The following is a 19,916-nucleotide window of genomic DNA, read 5'->3' as shown; positions in this document are numbered from 1 at the left end:
TAGGATGTAGGCACTCAGCACCCATCAGATTGGCAACACTGGATCCTCACGCCGTAGGCCGTGCCCTTGGGTCAGTCAAGCGTAGCCAATGTGAAGCTGAGAGAGAATGGCAGATTCTCCGTGAGAAGCACGAAGGGAAGACAGCCACATGGCCGTGATCGCCTTTATTTCTCGCAGTCTTTACGGAGAAAGCAGGGCACACCAATCAGTGTTCAACTGATAGTGGAGAGTCGACCGCAGGCCCAGTTCCGGCACCCCCAACTCCAAAGTCGTCATACTGGTAGCTAACTTAGCCAACAGGTCAGCATGTTCGTTCACTGGGACCCCTGACGTGACCTGTGATCCAGACAAAGACGATCGATCGTCTGTCTCGATTAAGGTCAGAAAGGGGATATGAACGATCACGACCAGTGGGTGTCGAGGGTAGCACTGATCGATAGCCTGATGACAAGGTTCCAGAGGCTACAAATATTGCAATTACTAGCATATTTGTTGTTCATTTCTTTTCAGGTGTTAATTTTAAACCTTTAAATTTATACTGTTGTTACACAGTTCATGTCATTAGTACCTAATTTTAATTTAACGGTATTAATGCGAATTAATATCCACTTGTGAGGTTCGGTCGCTCAGTGGTTGAGAGCCATACTACTGACCCAAAGGGCATGGGTTTGGCACCTGGTCAGTCCTACTATATTTATCTGATACTTCCCCTTCTGGGAGTGATTTACATATACGAAATATGCGTAACTGCACCGTGGTTCGAGGGTTCACCACTGTAGCTCACTGGGTAAGTCAGATGTATGGCTGGAGGAAGGTAACAGTATGTGCGCAAGTGGGTGTGACGCATATATGCGTCCATGATTCGCTCGCTGTCATTGCATTCTACAGATATATCTATCTACGGCATTCTGTGGCTTTTAGCTAATGGACTAATGGGAATGATGAGTTTCGTGCCAATAATTATAGATTGAGGTGATAAAAGTTATGGGATACCTCCTAAAAAGGATTCGGACCTCCTTTTGCCTGGCGTATGGCATGGATTCAACAAGTTGTTGGAAGTTCCCTGCAGAAGTACTAAGCTACACTGCCTCTATAGACCTCCATAACTGCCAAAGGGTTACCGGTGAAGGATTCTGTGTACGAAGTGACCTCTTGACTAAGCCTCATAAATGGGATTCATATCGGGCGATCTGGATGACCATACCATTCGCTCGAACTGTCCAGAATGTTCTGCAAAGAAATCTCGAACAATTGTGGTCCGCTGACATGGCTCATTGTCATGTATAAAAATTCCATCTTTGTTTTGGAACATGAAGTCCATGAGTGGTTGCTGATGGTGTCCAAGTAGCTGAACATAACCATTCCCAGTCAGTGTTCGGTTCAGTTGGATCAGCGGATTCTGTCCATTCCATGTAGACACAGCGCACACCATTATGGAGTCACGAGTAGCTTGTTCACAACTGCGTCCAAAGCCTCATGGGGTCTGCGTCCCATTCAAATCCTGCCATCAGCTGTTACCAAGTGAAATTCGGACTCATTTGACCAGCCCACTGTATCTAGGGTCCGACCAATGTTTTCGCGGGCCCTGCTGCCACAGCCCAGTAACGTCAAATTTCGCCGCACTGCCCTGACGGTTACGTTCGTCGTACATCCGACATCGATTTCTGTCGTCATTTGACGCAGTGTTGCTTGTCTGTCAGCTCTGACAACTCTACCCAAACGCCGCTGCTCTCGTTTGTTAACTGAAGGCCTTCGGGCACTGAATTGTCCTTGGTGAGAGGTAATGCCTGAAATTTGGTATCCTGGGCACATTCTTGGCACTGTGGATCTCGGAATATTGAATTCGCTAACGATTTCCGAAATGGAATGGCCCATACATCTGGCTGTAACTACTACTCCGCGTTCCACGTCTGTTAATTCCCGTTGTACGGCCATAATCCGTTCGGAAACCTTTTCACATGCAACGCCCGAGTGCAAATGACAGCTCCGGTGATGTACTGACCTTTCATACGTTGTGTACGCCATATTACTGCCACATCTACATGTGCATATCGCTATCCTAATACTTTTCTCAAAATAGTTCAAATGGCTCTGCGCACTATGGTACTTAACATGTGAGCCGGCCGCGGTGGTCTAGCGGTTCTGGCGCTGCAGTCCGGAACCGCGGGACTGCTACGGTCGCAGGTTCGAATCCTGCCTCGGGCATGGGTGTGTGTGATGTCCTTAGGTTAGTTAGGTTTAAGTAGTTCTAAGTTCTAGGGGACTTATGACCTAAGATGTTGAGTCCCATAGTGCTCAGAGCCATTTGAACTTAACATGTGAGGTCATCAGTCCCCTAGAACCTAGAACTACTTATACCTAACTAACCTAAGGACATCACACACATCCACGCCGGAGGCAGGATTTGAACGTGCGACCGCAGCGGTCGCGCGGTTCCGGACTGAAGCGCCTAGAACCGCTCGGCCACAGCGGCCGGCAGTACTTTTGTCACCTCAGTGTAATAGTATTGGTTAATGCCAAAAGATAAAGAAGAACGAGAAGTAGAGAGATAACCCATCACGGGCTGAACCTATAGTGATGAGCCAACAGTTACGACCACCACCCACCACGAGGTTGAATGCTGCCTTGAGACGATGCCGACACTAGAAGCTGTAACGAGAGCACAAAGGAAATTCAGAAAATAAATTACGCATGTCGCCTCACAATAAGTCTATTGTGCAACAAGAGTGTCACATAGTCGGTAGAGCCGCGAGGGATTGCCGCGTGGTCTTAGGCGCCTTGCCACGGTTCGCGCGTCTTCCCCCGTCGGAGGTTCGAGTCCTCTCTCGGGCATGGATGTGTGTGTTTATCACTGTGTAAGTGTATATGTATGTGTGTGGGTGTGGGGGCGCTTTATCACGGGATAATTATATATTTTTATTTTTATAATTATGTTTTATGATTTTGGTTGGGGTAGCTTTAAATATTGTCGGCTAGCATGAGACTTTTTGTTAACCTATACCGCGATAACACTCGTACGGACATCGGCTGCCCCGAAGTACGTACGATATAATATTTTTTAAACACAACGCGCAACTCACCGCCTTCTAATAAATAGTTTGCGTGAGCGCTGCTATTTCGAAAAGAAAATATGCGTATTCTTACGCAAACTGTAATTATTAACATGGGTCTCAGGGGCTACTTGTTATTTATGTAACAAATTACACAAAGATTAACTGAGATATTGCGGAATGTAATGATTTTCAATATTTCTTGTTCATTATTTGCAAGGCCAAACAGCAGAGAATCTCGTCTGCCGTTAAGCGGTCAAAATGAAACATACTGAACTCATTCAGTCCTGTGAATTTTAGTAAATGAAATCTATCACTACTGTCTTTAACTTTGAAATTAATGAAAGATCAAAATTGAGAAGTCTCTCGCATTTACATTTAATAACATGAATCGTCAGCGTAATGGCCGACTAAATCCTGCTAGGGGAGATGAGCTCCCTGCACTACAAAGTTCTGTAATAATGTTGTTAATTATAATCAATGGTTGCGCTCATGAGAGGTGACAACTAAGTCAATAATACACACTTTCTAATAAATATTTCTATTCTATTTTTCAAAAATACAGATAAAACTTACGTTAATTATCAAACAGCACTACAATGGCGGTCTACCGCTAGACGAACCAAACAGGAGAGCTGGTTTAATCAAAGCATTGTCTCTGATATTCATGGCCTATATTACACAGAGATTATACTAAAAAACTGTGTTTCGTTAATTATATCGATATTTGTGTTTTGATAATTATAACTTACGTTCATTACTATTTGTTATACATCGCGCAGACGTACTTAGTCTTTAGATAATTTCTGTTTCACTCGTCTCATAACAAAAACTTCTTTTCCCTTTCTCCAAATGTCCATTTATGTGGCGTACCGTCACATGTTGTCCTTAGCGTAAGTTCGTTTGAGTTAGATTAAGTAGGGCGTAAGCCTAGGGACCGATGACCTCAGTAGTTTGGTCCCATGGGAACTTACCACAAATTTCCAAAAAAAATTGTCAGTTGAGAGTTCCGGGTTTCCTGTAGACAGAGTTGTGCTGCAGTACGGGTAACCGATGTATCACAGTGTACGATGGAACTGAAGCGACATCTACAAATGTACTCCAAAGTTCAAGCACATGGAAGAGAACGAATCTTGTGCGCAAAAGGCCTGAATTGCATACAGATTCCTTGTGAAATTCTGGCCCTATATGAACCACAAGCAATATCTCGCGCAGCAGCAAGGAAATGTCGCAAAAAATTTGACCAATGCCGCGCAGACATGAGCGATGCTGACCGAGAAGTCCATATCTTTCCATCTTTTCAGCAAGCTGAAAAGACTTCTGGGGAGGGGGGCGGGGGCAGATTTTTCAACAGATAGAACTTTCACATGGGGATTCTTGTATGACTGCAGGACCAAGGAGAGGATTTCTATCGTCAAGGGACTGAACGATTGGTAAAATGTTCCGACGGCTGTGTGCAGAGATTTGGTGACTATGTGGCAAAATACTGTCATTTATCTGAGTCACTTCGAAGTGTAGTGCAGCATTCAACGAAAGCTACTTGACCTGCGTTGATAATGTGTAACTTACGTTTTCGAGTCCCCTCGTATATATACTGACTTGAAAGAAGTCGTGGTCGTACGTTATGTACACATACAGATGGCGGTAGTATCGCATAGACTGGGTATAAAAGGTCAAAACATTGACGAAGCTGTCATTTGTACAGGGATGATAGTGTGAAAAATTATCCGCTGTGATTATGGCCACACGACAGGAATTAACAGACTTTAAACGCGGAATGGTAGTTGGAAATAGACGCATGGGTCATTCCATTACGGAAATCGTTAGGGATTACAATATTCCGAGGTCCCAAGACTCTGATGAGAATACCACATTTCAGGCACTACCTCTCACCAAGGACAACACAGTGGCCGACGGCCTTCACTTAACGACCGAGAGCAGCGGCGTTTGCGTAGAGCTGTCAGTGCTAACAGACAAGCAACACGGCGTGAAATAATCGCAGAAATCAATGTGGGCCGTACGACGAGCGCAACCGTTGAGACAGTGCGGTGAAATTTGGCGTTAATGGGTCAAGACAGCAGACGACTGACGCGAGTGCCCTTGTTAGCATCATGTCATCGCCTTCAGTGGCTCTCATGGGGTAATGACATTATCAGTTGGACCGTAGGCGACTGGGAAACCTTCGCCTGGTGAGATGAGTCCTCATTTCAGGTGGTAAATGGTGATGTTACGGTTGAGTGTGAGCCGACCCAACGAAACCACGCATCCAATTTGTCAACAATTCACTTTCCAAGATGGTGGTGGCTTCATATTTGTATGAGTTGTGTTTAAATGGAATGGACTGTGTCCAATGATCCAACTGAACCAGTCATTGACTGGAAATGGTTGTGTTCGGCTTCTTGGAGACTATTTGCAGCCTTTCATGTACTTCACGTTCCAAAACAACGATGGAATTTTTATGGATCACAATGTGCCATGTGACTGGGCCACAATTGTTCTTGATTGTCAGTTTGTGCACAAAATCCTGCACCGGCAACACTTTCGCAGTTATGGATATATATACAGTGCCAGCATGGCTCAGTATTTCTACAGTTGATTTACAAAGACTTTTGTAGTCAATACCACGTCGAGTTGCTGCGCTACACTGGGGAAAAGCATGTCTGACATGATATTAGGAGGTACCCCATGACGTTTGTCACCTCAGTATAAGTGGGGCGCAAATAGGGAAATCCACTGAGATACGTGACTCAACAAAGTGCAGACTGTTATGACACTATACCTGGGAACGAGCATCTTGGAAACGGTGTAGCAGGTCAGCTGTTCACGTGCTACTGTTGTATCTACGGAAAATGGATGAATGACTGTAGAACCATGAGTAGGTGACAAGGTTTCGAATGTCCATACCTTCTCACAGAACTGGAGGTAAGAAGTTTGTGTCCACAGCTCGTGATCTCGCGGTCGCGTTCTCGCTTCCCGAGCATGGGGTCCCGGATTCGATTCTCGGCGGGGTCAGGGATTTTCACCTGCCTCGAGATGACTGGGTGTTGTATTTTCCTCATCATTTCATCCTCATTCATGAAAGTGGCGAGATTGGGCTGAGCAATCGTTGGGAATTTGTACAGGCGCAGTTGAGCGACCCACAAACCAAAAATCATCATCATCGGAAGCTTCCCCATGAAAAAGAATGGGCAACGATCTGCGGGAGATCTGAAGACAGAGCACAATGGTGATGCAGACACAAGGTTTTGGAGCATACCATATAGTGCACATTGTTGACCATGGATTCTGTGTAGTAGGTGACCTCCATGTGTTCCCAAGTTACTCCACCAACATCCTCAACATACTGTCCCATGGACGCAGGCTGGTGGAGGCAGAATTATGCTACAGTGGACACTGATGTGGGTTTTCATGGGCCCTGTGGCACTGTCGAAGGTATCGTGACATATATGGATTGCATGTTTAGTGCTGTGGACCACCTATATCCCTTCTCGCTTAATGTCTTCCCGGAAGGCAACGACATCTTCCACCAGGATAACTGTCTGTGTTACAAGGGCAGAATCGTACTGCAGTGGTTTGAGAAGCGTGATTGTGAACTCATTTTGAGCATGAGCTCGATGAAATACATTCGGGATGCTATCAGGTAAATCCATGCCACGCACAATCGCTGATGTATGCGCTCCAAAGGGAGATCAAGACACCTTTAAACAGTTGGTCATAATGCTTTGGACCATCAGTGCAATTACAGGTGTAAGCTCCACTGGGTATTCTGCGTATTTTCGTTGAAATGAAATGAAATGTGCGTGTAGCACTGTTGGCCAGAAGTTCCATTCTGGGAAGTTCGGCCAACAGGCGCAAGTATTTGTTTTTATTCGACGCCACTTCCGCGACTTGCGCATCGAAGATGATGAAATAATTATGAGGGTAACCCACGCGCACCCAGTCTCCAGTGGATAAAATCCCCGACCCTTGCCAGGAATCGAATACAGAGCTCCTTGATCGAGAGTCAGCATTGCGAAGCACGAGACCATGAGCTGCTGACTGTATTGTTGAGCACGGGCAGTGAGGAAACGGAATAGACTGACGAAGGTGAGAAATTGAATTATTTTCTCATCAACAGTGTCTACTTTATGAAACGGGTCACATGCCTCAACGCCTGAACCATTTCAGCTCTTCTTCATTCATGTTTCGACTCGTGCATGGCGTTTTGTAACTACATTTATCACATTCAGCACTGATAACTCTGCTCTTCGACTGCGTAGATGAACTGGCGATTTTATTGTAAATTTAAAGAATAATTACACATTAATGAAGCATCTCAGAGGTACATATATATACATCATTTTAAACCCCATACATTACAATTTAGGAAATACGCTTGGTTTTATATACAGGGTGTCCCATTTATCTTCACCATCCTAAATAACTTTTTGTCCAGATGCAAATTACAAAACGTTTCAAGCAAATGTTCTTTAGCCGTCAGGGAGACATCAATCGGCATGATTGCCTTTGTTGTAGCTTTGTTTTTTACAAAGATATGAACAACGATATGACTTTTTTAAATGGTACCCTGTATTTTTTATTCGGTAATTCATATCCCCTCATAAAGAACTGTTCAAAAATGTATCACAGTGTACCATGCACGGAAACACAGCGTGATTAATTACGTAATACAACATTGGCGTTGACGCTCCCAGCGCTTAATGCAAGTACTCGAGGTAATGGAACACATCCACGTGCTGACGTTGATAGAGGACAAATGTAAACATAAGTAGAATGCAATCCCATCATTCCGTCAACCAGCGTCGGTTGGAGAGTTTTGTGAGTAGAAAGAAACAAGTTTTGACTGTATGAGCTTTCGGGCAGAAAACCTTGCCGCACCTTTTGACACGGCCATAGTTACAACCGCTCACAACAGCCTCTGAAAGACTACACTGGTGCAAAACTGCAACACACCAGATAACTTTAAACTGAGCGTTTTAACAATTTACACAAGCACCCAAACTATGCCTCCCCCCCCCCCCCCCCCACCGTAGGAGGGATGGAAATGGTACAAAACACTAACAATTAAAATATTAGCCTTGCCACCGAAGGGTGCAACTTGATTTTAACTTCTAAGAAAAGTCTTACGGTGAAAGAGTGGCAACTTTATATACTAAAATGATCATTTAAATAAAAGCCCATGAATGCAATCTTGTGTAAAATTCTACAAGGTTGGGCACACAATAGTTAAGATGCTCTACAGTACACAGATACTACCTCTCACGAGGCAATAATATCAAAGTTTCCAAAGATCAAAACATATTTCAGGTATTAGGCCGTTACACTCCAAGCAATAAATTTGTTAACACACCAAACCCGACAAACATGACAGAGGCAGCTACTAACGTATGGTAAATTGATAGGGAGATTACCAAACAACCCAAACCGCAGGTTGCTCTAACCCACCCCTACTCCACAAGGGAAAAACGGACCACCCAATTTATAAACAACTACCTTCCCCGCAGGTGGGCAAACGGAGAATAATGGTCGGACGACCCCAAAGCAAAACGGCTGGTGACCTCACCAAGAAAACAAGTAGAATGTAACAAGAGTAAAGCAAACAACATAACACCAATCACTTAACTTCTAATAAACTGCGATTTCTCGAGAAGACCTGGCGCAGCACCCCCAAATCGCTCTCCCAAACCGTCCGCTGCCAGCCACTTCAACGGACGCAGGAAGGCGCGCCGATCTCTCGTCTCTCACGGCGTCGCACCTCGCACCAGCCAGACTGATGTCGTGGGTTGACTCCTGTTGCTCTCGTGTCGACCGCGAAGTCACTACCCCTTGGTATACGCCATGGCCCACTGGACTCATGTGGCGACCTCACATGCGCCGGCGCTCAAGACGGACAAGTCATCTTGTGTCTCAGTGCGCGACCGACCAACCGATCGATCCAACCGACAATGACCATTGCCTGAGCAAACTCGAACAGCCTGGCGGCCTAAAGCACAGACTCAGATTCAGGAACTGAGCCTCGACCAGGCGACCACTCGCTGAGTTCTCTTACTGGCGGAGTAGAAAGACTCATTTTGCCAGCTTTAAAGGTTGATCCGAACGACAGACATACTAACACTCCGAACGACAGACAGACACTAACTACCTAACAAATGCGGACGAGAGACAGACTAGCAAGCTGGGGACGAGAGACTGACCCAGACTGCCCGACTGGCGAGTTCATATCGCCCCTTAAATGCACGTGAACAGGCAACCTTTCCCCTTTCCCACCAGAGGGAGACACCAAAGCTGCGATTGCCACAGCGGCGCCACCGCCAGAAACGGAGGGCGACTGCTTTACACTACGCACTGCGGCGCGCTCTTCAAAACAGCAATTTTTACCACGGCTCAATAATGTTTGGCTCTATTGTTCTTTTGAACATAAAGACATCTCTTTGGTGGTTGCCTGATGTTTTGTGGAGGGCCAATGTATATCATGTTGTTTTTCCACATGAGCCTGGAATATACGCTTTGTTTTATTTTTTTTAAAAAAGGAAAAAAAAACTTTAACTTCCTAGCTTTGAAGCTCGCTGGAGGGCCCTTTCTGTTCTTCATGAGAGTTCCCACAGGTAGTATCTTCTGATGTTCCTACAATGTGCGGTGTGGCCGAGCAGTCCTAGGCGCTTCAGTCTGGAACCGCGCGACCACAACAGTCGCAGGTTCGAATCCTGCCTCGGGCATGGATGTGTGTGATGTCCTTAGGTTTAAGTAGGTCCACGTTCTACGGGACTGATGACCTTACATGTTAAGTCCCATAGTGCTCAGAGCCATTTGAACCATCTGAACCTAGAATGTGTTCAGTAAAGGCACACCTGTAAATCGATTCCTGCTGCATCTAGCGGACAAAATATGAACTGCTACGGCTATCCTACAGTCGAAAGTTGCGTAGTATATAGGGAAACACATTTCCGCGAATGGAAAAGCTGCGCCCGTACAGGATAAGGGCGCCGTCCACACGGCCGATACACGGGCGCCCATATGGCGTACTGGCATATTGTCGAAAGTGTTAACAGTCACTTGTAATCCATCTAAGGTCACGGTTACTCCAGTTTCTGATCTTTTCTGTCCCAAGCACGAAGTTCATCAACAAATAAAAGGAATATTTCTGATAATAAGTGTCAGCACATGATCATGGGACTTTATCAAATGGCTCTGAGCACTATGGGACTTAACATCTGAGGTCATCAGACTCCTAGAACGTAGAACTACTTAAGCCTAACTAACCTATGGACATCATACACATCCGTGCCCGAGGCAGGATTCGAACCTGCGACCGGACTTTATCTGCTAGCTGGACTGCCCAGCACCTCGACACACGGGGTGAGCTGACTCTTTCTGACGACAGGTACGGCCGACGCCCCCAGCAGCTGCTGTGCCTGTCAGCCCACGTGGTCAGCAGAGTGCTGGTCGTCCTCGCTCCACACGTGCTGCCCCTCTTCATCCTGGCAGAATCCCTCGTGTCAGCTGCGGCTGGGCCTATGATTGAATCTGTCTTGTCTGTTGGTAAGTGTCAAAAAGACAGATTCAACTTTCACAACAATCTCAGCAACTAGCCAATTCAGTGCAATATTAAATTAGAATTGTAGAATGTGAGGTCCACCAGTTATGCAAAAAACCGTTTTTTCCCAGTGCCCAAACATGTTTCAGCACCACTGTGCCATCATCAGTGGGTTTCCGTTTTATTTATTCTGCATTGTGAACACTTTTACTAAATGATTAGTGGATATTTAGTTCAAAGAATAGTTCGTTTCTTTTAGTTAATACCTTGGTGCGCGTGACTTTTCAGGACCACTTGTGTATTATTTATTACAGGTTGCTTGTCATCTGCAACAAAACGATATTGACGAGAAATTTTGTTTGGTTGCAGATGACAAGCTACCTGTAACAAATAATACACAAGTGGTCCTGAAAAATCACGCACACCAAGTGTAAAGGTGATTAGGTTAGGAAATCAGACACTTAAAGTAGTAGATGAGTTTTGCTATTTGGGGAGTAAAATAACTGATGATGATCGAAGTAGAGAGGATATAAAATGTAGATTGGCAATGGCAAGGAAAGCCTTTTTGAAGAAGAGAAATTTGTTAACATCGAATATAGATTTAAGTATCAGTAAGTCGTTTCTGAAAGTATTTCTATGGAGTGTAGCTGTGTACGGAATTGAAACATGGACGATCACTAGTTTAGACAAGAAGAGAATAGAAGGTTTCAAAATAATGTGCTACACAACGATGCTGAAGATTAGGTGGGTAGATCGTGTAACTAATGAGGAGGTACTGAATAGAATTGGGGAAAAGAGCAATTTGTGGTACAACTTGACTAGAAGAAGAGATCGGTTAATAGGACATGTTCTGATGCATCAAGGGATCACCAATTTAGTATTGGAAGGCTGCGTGGAGGGTAAAAATTGTAGAGGCAGACCAAGAGATGAATACACTAAGAAGATTCAGAAGGATGTAGGTTGAAGAAGTTACTTGGAGATTAAGAAGCTTGCGCAGGATAGAGTAGCATGGAGTGCTGCATCAATCCAGTCTCTGGACTGATGACCACATCAACAACAACACCATTCGTGCTACAAACAGAGTAGAAAAAGTGCCTTGGCCAAGCAAACACTGCTCGTTTACAGTTTTAGGCTTTCATTAAAAGTTACGTATTTACTGTGGAACTATACACAGTGCTATGGTGTCTGTCCTGCAAATGCACTATAGAATATTCTGCGAAACATTTTTGAAGTGAAGTCTGTGTTATTTGATACGTAATATTGAAAGCATTTGAGGATGATTTCTCGTGTTTCAGGTTTGGAGCTAACTGATATCAAGCACCGCACTGCAGTCAACCGCTATGCGTGCTGCAGCATGGGTGTTGGAATGATGCTTGCTGGTCTGGTGCCTTGGGCGCTGCCCAATTGGAACTATTCCCTCTCGTTTGCTGCCCTCAGTTGTTTTATACTATTCTTCTTCTTCAGGTAATGTACGCAAAATAAACGATACATGGGGATGTGTAAAGATGCAATGAATATTAAAATTTTATGTTTTTGAGATGAATGAACAAAGGATAAGGAACGTGTACATCTTGTGTTTAGTCAGCGTGTCTTGTCCAAGAACAGAAGTTCATCACAGATTATTTTTGAGAGAGAAGCATGTACAGTAGAAAGGTGTGATGCGAAGCACATAGCGAGCTACGTAGAGCTTTCGAGTGTCTCATATCCCTGTACAGTCGAGTGGTCCATTGTTGTGTGTGTGTGTGTGTCGTGGGACATCGCTCGCAATTAATCAAGTGCAGGGACAGAAGATCTGTTGGTGTTCGGTATTCCCGGACTGCTCCTACGTACATCATCAGCCTTATAATGAGAGTTACATACATGTACTAGCCATGCTGCCATTCAGTGCACTTTGGCAGTTGAGCATTGGGTGGAATTAGAAAAGTCTGACTTAAACTCTGGTTTCAATTTCCTCCAGTCCAACTTAACGTCAAGGTAGCTAATTGTCACAGAAAAATGTTTGTGTAATGTGATTTATCTACACTGTTTGTGCTTGTGCATGTGTGTGTGTGTGTGTGTATGTGTGTGTGTGTGTGTGTGTGTGCGTGTGTGTGTGTGCGCGTGCATGTGGGAGGGGAGAGGATGCAGTCTGTTTGTAAACAGAATTAACTTCCACTTACTAAACTCACCATTTTTCCAACCAATGCCTGAGACTTTTCAATCCTGTCTGTAAGCTGAGATGATGTTTGGTAATTTCCAGTAGTGTGCCAGGGTAGGTTTGTCATTGGTGTGGATGGCTGCCATCACATTGTCGTGGAGGCTTAATGTGTGGAACTCCAGTACATTGCCATGAGGTGCTCCCTCCTGTTTACCATGAAGTGTTGATTGTTTACCCCGAATCTCTCGAAGCCCCTGTGAGTGACACATATGAACCTGTGCGGAATTCTAGAGAGTTGGCACATGAAGCTGTTATGGCTAATACGTTCGGCGGTCAAGGAAAACAGTGCCTCTGGTTCTTTTTTTTTTTTTGCTGCCGCGTGTTGTGCGGAGAAATTGTGTTGTGGCGAGGTGATTCTGGAATTGGAGTTTGTCTGGGCTCAGGACACTGATGCAGTGCCAGTGATATGTTTATGAATTATTTATTCAAGAGCACTGCTGAAACAGCTCAGCCTGTAATTTTGTGGGATGGAGTTGTCTTTCCCTGACTTACTGAACTTCAGGACCTTGCCCAATTTCCAAAGTGCAAGGAAATACCAATGTTTGAGGATAGCATTCTTGATGTTTGTAAAATATTATAATGATGTATTTACGAGCTGGGTTTGAATTCCATATAGACCAATTTCTTTCCTAGGATGGATTACTTGATAGTTACCATGATACGCCTCGTTTTAAGATACCGTATGTTGGCGAACCTAGAACATTATATTTCTTGCACATATATTCTGCTACAGTATGTATAATCTTTCTTTCTTAGCAGATGATTGCCGAGAATAATTTTTATTACAATTACGATAGTTTTGTATGACGACGTAATAAAAAAAAGCATTAGAGCAGTGTTTTCTTTTCGGTATTACAGCGTTGTGTTTCATAATTAATCCCAGAGATGTTGTTCAACTTCAAAAAAATTATTAAATTGATAATTTGTAGTCTTTGATTTAGTCTGCTCTGATGTACAACCGTTTCCGTTCTTTAAATAAAATTTATACTAGAATGAGATTCTCACTCTGCAGCGGAGTGTGCGCTGATATGAAACTTCCTGGCAGATTAAAACTGTGTGTCCGACCGAGACTCGAATTCGGGACTTTTGCCTTTCGCGGGCAAGTGCTCTACCATCTGAGCTACCTAAGCACGACTCACGCCCGGTACTCACAGTTTTACTTCTGCCAGTATCTCGTCTCCTATCATATCAGCGCACACTCCGCTGCAGAGAGAGAATCTCATTCTGGAAACATCCTCCAGGCTGTGGCTAAGCCATGTCTCCGCAGTATCCTTTCTTTCAGGAGTGGTAGTTCTGCAAGGTTCGCAGAAGAGCTTCTGTAAAGTTTGGAAGGTAGGAGACGAGATACTGGCAGAAGTAAAACTGTGAGTACCGGGCGTGAGTCGTGCTTCGGTAGCTCACATGGTAGAGCACTTGCCCGCGAAAGGCAAAGGTCCCAAGTTCGAGTCTCGGTCGGGCACACAGTTTTAATCTGCCAGGAAGTTTCAAAATTTATACTGTTTGAACCTTTGTCAATATTTTATGCTTCAGGTACTTCCATAATATGCAGACGATCAGCCCTATCTTATTCTCTTTGCCGTTATGTATCTCTTATGTTATAAAAACACTCTGATTTCACTTTTTGCGTTTTATTTTTCTCAAAGACAAAAACTGGATATCTGGTGAAATACGTTGTTCATATAATTTAACTTCTTCACGTTTGGAAGATAAAATATTTATTTTTAGATTTTGCAGTATATAAACTCAGTAACAACGTTCTGCTTTCGTGATCCACGTTAAATAACACTACAAACAAGCTTTAGGGACGAAACATAAACGGTAACTGAATATTGTAAAAGGTTATTGGATGAGGAATTCAGTTTTATGAAGAGACCTTTGGAGTTTGGTTTTACCAAAACATGTTTCAACATTTTTTTGTGCTATCTTCAGTGCGTTACTTTATTTTCCTTCTTACATGAAGCTATTGAATGTTTATGCTGCTACACAGTCTACAACTTAGTATGGCGGCGAAAATACTGAGCAAGTTCGAAAACTCGCAGAAAATGCCTGTGAAATGACAAAAGTGGTAGAAATCAGCATGTTACCACACCACAAACAAAGGGGACAAAAACATCAAAGCCATGACAAGTTGCAGATTGTGTAGCAGACTCACTGCTACCAACATTAACATTCAATAGCTTCATGTGAGAAAGGAAATAAAGTAATCCGCTGAAGATAGCACAAAAAGTGCTGAAACATGTCTGGGTAAAACAAAAGAGGAATTCGCCATCCAACTTTCTTAGCAAGCATGGGAATAAGAAGAACTGCAACACCAAAAGGTGATCGTACAAGTTCAATTCATACAACTTTTTCTTATCTTTCTTTTTACATTTACATTAACAGTGGTCGAAAATAGTGTCTTCTAGCAGTCGCTGGTCTTCAGTAAATATGGTCGCTCTGGTCCCTGTCCTTTCAACATAAAACATAAAAATTTAACATTTTGTAATTATTCCACAAATCGTAATGGGTAAAAACCCTTTAATTGTAATTTAAAAGAAATATTTATGTTACAGATAGCAGTGTGACCGAAATGCAGTCGCACTATCTAGTCCATATGATTTCAAGTATTGTTTGTCTGATGTAGGCCTGCTGTGCCTAGGCAACAAGTGTGAAAGTTGTGTTTGATGGGCTAAAACTGCCCTGGAAGAATGTTTCGCCTGGCCCCATAGGGTTGGGAATCTAGTGTCACAAACTGGTTCACCGTCCCATCGGATTAAACACATGTTGGCAGGCGGTGTCCAGCTCAGTGAGTGATCCGATTGTGGGCCTCTGCGAGTATGTGTTTGTTCCACACGTCAATTCCGACTGGGGCGTTTACCGACAAGGTTTCCAACAGCAAAGGCAAGCTGCGCTATGTTGAGTACTCTGCTTTTTATTGGCCCTGACAGGTTTAGACTCCGATTTCTCGATTTATCAAGTTCCGTCAGCTCTATTCCACTGTCTTGGTGGCCGTTTGTCGATCGGTTCTGTCAATCTGTCGATCCGTACAACAGACAAAACATTTGATTATCTTAAACTGTCTGCAACGTTCCGGTAGCATATCAATCACTAGCGCGATGTGTGTGTTCTTCTGATTGCTGAACATGATCGCTTCAAACCTATTATTATGCACACTGAGGAAAATTTTAGTAATTATCACACCAACAATCTGTCTATCATCACAGGACAAGAGCCACATTTAACTTTAACAATTTTCATATGACATTTATAGATCATTTGTTAAATAATTCCTATTATACCTTAATGGGTTACTTAGACAACATAGAACAATCGTTTGTAAAAATGTAACACATATTTATAATACAAAAGCCACTTTATTCTACAATATACTTGCTACAATACACATTATTACTGGAAAATCTTACATGTAAATCTTCTTCCTCATAGTGAGGGGACAACCAACTGGTTTTAACAACCGATTGTCCAGTCTACTTTTTTTGTTCAGTCCTTTTTTTTTTAGTCAAATGAAACAACCAATAATTGAATGTAGTCTCTGCGACCTTGTAAGCTGTATCAGTATTTTCACTCTGAGTTGTTTCACTTAATGTGAGACAGCCGACTGACAAGTCTCTGATGGTTACATCAGCCATATTAATGTTTTCACTCAGTCTCTGGGTTTGAGAGATTTCATGTGCATACTCTTTCAGTCTTTTCGGTTATACATGAATCACAACTAGTTTTGCCAACTTCTTTAGAGAAAAATAATGTAATTTATCTCAAGGAAACCTGAATAAAAAGTATATTTCTTAAAATGAAGCATTTTTAAAATTCATGTATTCATTTACTTAAATCTGCATCTTTCATCCTTCTGGTATTAAATATGGATGTTTAGTTGGTTTTAATTGGTTAATGACTGGTGGTACCAGATAAATTTATGTTGAACTAAATGAACAATCACTTTTTTATTTAAATTTACTGAAACTCTATTTCCTCTGGTTTGCACCAATCACCAATCATCCTATTTTGGTACATGCTGAGGTGACGTGAACATAAAACATATAATGTCAATTGTTGGAAGCTTTTTTTGCGAGAAATATTTGTTAATTTTCTTTGTATTTCTTTAATTAATATAGATTCAGATTATGAATCATCTTTGCAGAGACTTTAAATCTCATTGAGTTTGCCTTGAGGATCATTTTCTAATGAGTCATAAGTTTTATTCCATCCTCACACCACTGAGCTTTTCGGAATTCTGATCCAAACACAGAGTTCACTATTAAGAAAATGCCTCTTCATAAAAGTGGATGAAGAGCCAAACTAATAGTTAGTCAATGCACTCAATAAAATCAGATGTCGGAATGACGACAACGGTGACGACAACGGTGACAAGTGACAACAGAGTGGAGTCAACAATAAGGGTTAAATAGTGGCATAACAATGGAATGTTCACACTCAAAATGGAATGCATTGTTTTCCAACAACCAACTGAATCGATTCCTTTGATTCAGTTGTTCCCATCACTACTTCCTCATCTGAATATACATTTTATTACTCAGGAATATCTACTCAGTTTTTCAGAGTTACAGAGATTCAAAGATTGAAGTGCATAGGAATAACGAAAATTGTAAGGTGATTTGGAATGTGTGTGTGTGTGTGTGTGTGTGTGTGTGTGTGTGTGTGTGTGTGTGTGTGTGTGTATATGTGTGTCATAATGGAACATTCGTTTTCCTATTAAGCTTAATTTGTTTCGAGTATGAACATACTGAAATACTAAAGAACAATGTGCACAATCGATAAATTATTGTTTAGCTCGGAATGTAACCGTTTAAATGTCCAAATGTATAAGTAAAGTTTTCATTGTGTGTTTTCTTTGTATTAAGCTGACAGCTCTGATATTGTTGTAAAACTGATTAGTGGACAAATGTTCCACTACTACTACTACTACTACTACTACTACTACTACTACTAGGACTACTACCATTACTTACAGGAGACTTGTACTTCTTTTGTGACAGTTGGTTCCCCGAGTCTCCACGCTGGCTGGCGTGCAGGGGTCGAGAGCAGGAGGCGCTGGCCGTTGTGCGTCGCATAGCAGCCACCAACGGCTCCACGGTGCCTCCGTTCGCCTTGCAGGTGATCCAGACCGTGGGCAAGAGCAAGACAGACAGGAGGGGCTTCCTCAGCATCTTCTCCAGCTGGAATGTCTTCAGGAACACAGTAATCCTCATTGTTGCCAGGTGACTTACCAAACAATTTTCTAACTCGTCTTTGTTCTACTAGAACCTAGCAGCTTATGGGTGGTGTCACGATACTTGTGAAACCTTCCTAATTTCCTTGAAGTCTGTTCAGTGCCAAAAATGACCAAAAATATGTTTTGTCACCAGGTGACAACTTCTAACTACAGTGCTGCATGTCTGATGTTTTCTCCGGTACTATGGCGGTCGTGGAGTTGTAAGAAGGCTGTTTAGGGTTTTATGTTGGTAACGCCATGTAGCGCTCTATATGAAAATCACTGACTGTGCTGTGTGCAGCCTGTGGCTGGTTTGCATTGTTGGAATTTGCTATTGTAGCGTTGGGCAGTTGGCTGTTAACAGCGCGTAGCGTTGCGCAGTTGGAGGTGAGCTGTTGCCGACCGATCGATTGACAATTCTTCCCTGCTTACTAATTGTTTCACTGTCTACACCATTATTCATTACCTGGTCCATTTTCCTATGCACAGTTATCAAATTACCATTCTGAATATTTGTTAATTCATTACACACTACTCTCGTCTTCACTGTCATTTCTTAATTTACTTTGGAGCCTAGTGTTACGTTTTTCACACGCCATAATTATCACGTATTTCACTCGATAACAAGAAAAACACAATTTGAAGAGCAAAAACAAGAAAACACATTAGCATAGCACTGAAAATAATACCTCGTTAATTGCAAGCGCAGCTGCGAAATACTTGGTGCAAATCTACATGCAAGCCACAACTGTTTTACTGTACAACGATGAAAAACTACAACTACAAAGGAACTTCTCTCTATAATTACGTGCTAGCAATAAAGAATAGCTACACTAATTACACAAACTACAAGAAAGAATCAGAAGATTCCAGGTAGGTATCCTCGGCTAAGGGTTGACATATGAAACGTCCCCTTAGAAAAATTATAAATGACTGTGCTTAAACTGACACACAATATTTTTAGCGCAACGCAATCTGACTTTCAAAAATCCCTACAAAATAATGGCCCTGACTAACAATAACCTATACCTTTCATGAATGACTTACCTCACAAAAATCTTCGTTACTCAAACTACTGCAATACAGCGTGCGCCAATACTGCCAGCTGAATATAAGATTCTAACTACTGATAGACATAGTTAGCAAATGAAAGATGTTGATAGAGAACAAACAATGTATTTACCTTAATAGTGTTCAAAAGTCATGATATATATAACGATTCATAACATCCAGTCTTACAAATTTACTCTCTCTGATGGACACACGTCCAGATCATCCACTCTCAAAACTCCGCCATCTCACTTCCCACATCCACCACTGCTGGCGTCTCACCTCCAACTGCGCAACGCTACGCGCTGTTAACAGCCAACTGCCCAACACTACAATAGCAAATTCCAACAATGCAAACCAGCCACAGGCTGCACACAGCACAGTTAGTGGTTTTCATACAGAGGTGTTGGGTGACACACATAGTCGTTAAACAATGGTAAATGCGGTCGGCCATCCTGCGAAATTCCGCCCTGCTCGTTTAGCAGTCAACAACTTACTTTTTCAGAGTCTCAACACTGATTACTTTCTGGTGCATTTGGCTCTCGACTATGGATAGTACCTACTGCGACCTTTGTGAGGAAAAGATATACTGTTCTCCATACGTAAGGAGTGGTTGACCCCTTTCATCCCCACCTCCCTCCCAAATGCCAAATGGACTTCTTTGAAACTGGAGATGGAAAAGAATATAGACAGAGTTAACAGTGATAGAAAGTGAATAAATATGTAAATTCAAGAGCAAGAAAATTGGCAAACTGAATCCTCTGACTCCGGTTGTAAACTGCCCCTACAAAACAGATTACAACTCAATTACAAACTATACGAATGACACAACTAAAAATTGTAATTTGTTGAAACAATACTATCACATACAGATTA

The 19,916-nt window shown here is 42.7% G+C and overlaps 1 protein-coding gene across 4 annotated transcripts in view; it reads left to right on the top strand.

The window, feature by feature from the left end:
* Positions 1–19,916, top strand: part of LOC126177116 (solute carrier family 22 member 7-like) — a 287,762-nt gene that overhangs the window by 113,122 nt on the left and 154,724 nt on the right. For 3 of the 4 annotated variants that reach the window (XM_049924383.1, XM_049924386.1, XM_049924382.1), the window contains 3 exons: positions 10,432–10,589; positions 11,880–12,048; positions 17,776–17,997. In XM_049924383.1, coding sequence (XP_049780340.1) covers positions 10,432–10,589; positions 11,880–12,048; positions 17,776–17,997 — 549 coding nt within the window. The remainder of the gene's footprint in view (positions 1–10,431; positions 10,590–11,879; positions 12,049–17,775; positions 17,998–19,916) is intronic. The other variant, XM_049924385.1, reaches the window with a different exon arrangement.

This window comes from Schistocerca cancellata, chromosome 3 (genome assembly GCF_023864275.1).
Source record: "Schistocerca cancellata isolate TAMUIC-IGC-003103 chromosome 3, iqSchCanc2.1, whole genome shotgun sequence".
Taxonomy (NCBI): Eukaryota; Metazoa; Arthropoda; class Insecta; order Orthoptera; family Acrididae; genus Schistocerca; species Schistocerca cancellata.
The sequence above is the reverse complement of the archived record's forward strand: the minus strand, read 5'-3'. Positions and strand labels throughout refer to the sequence as shown.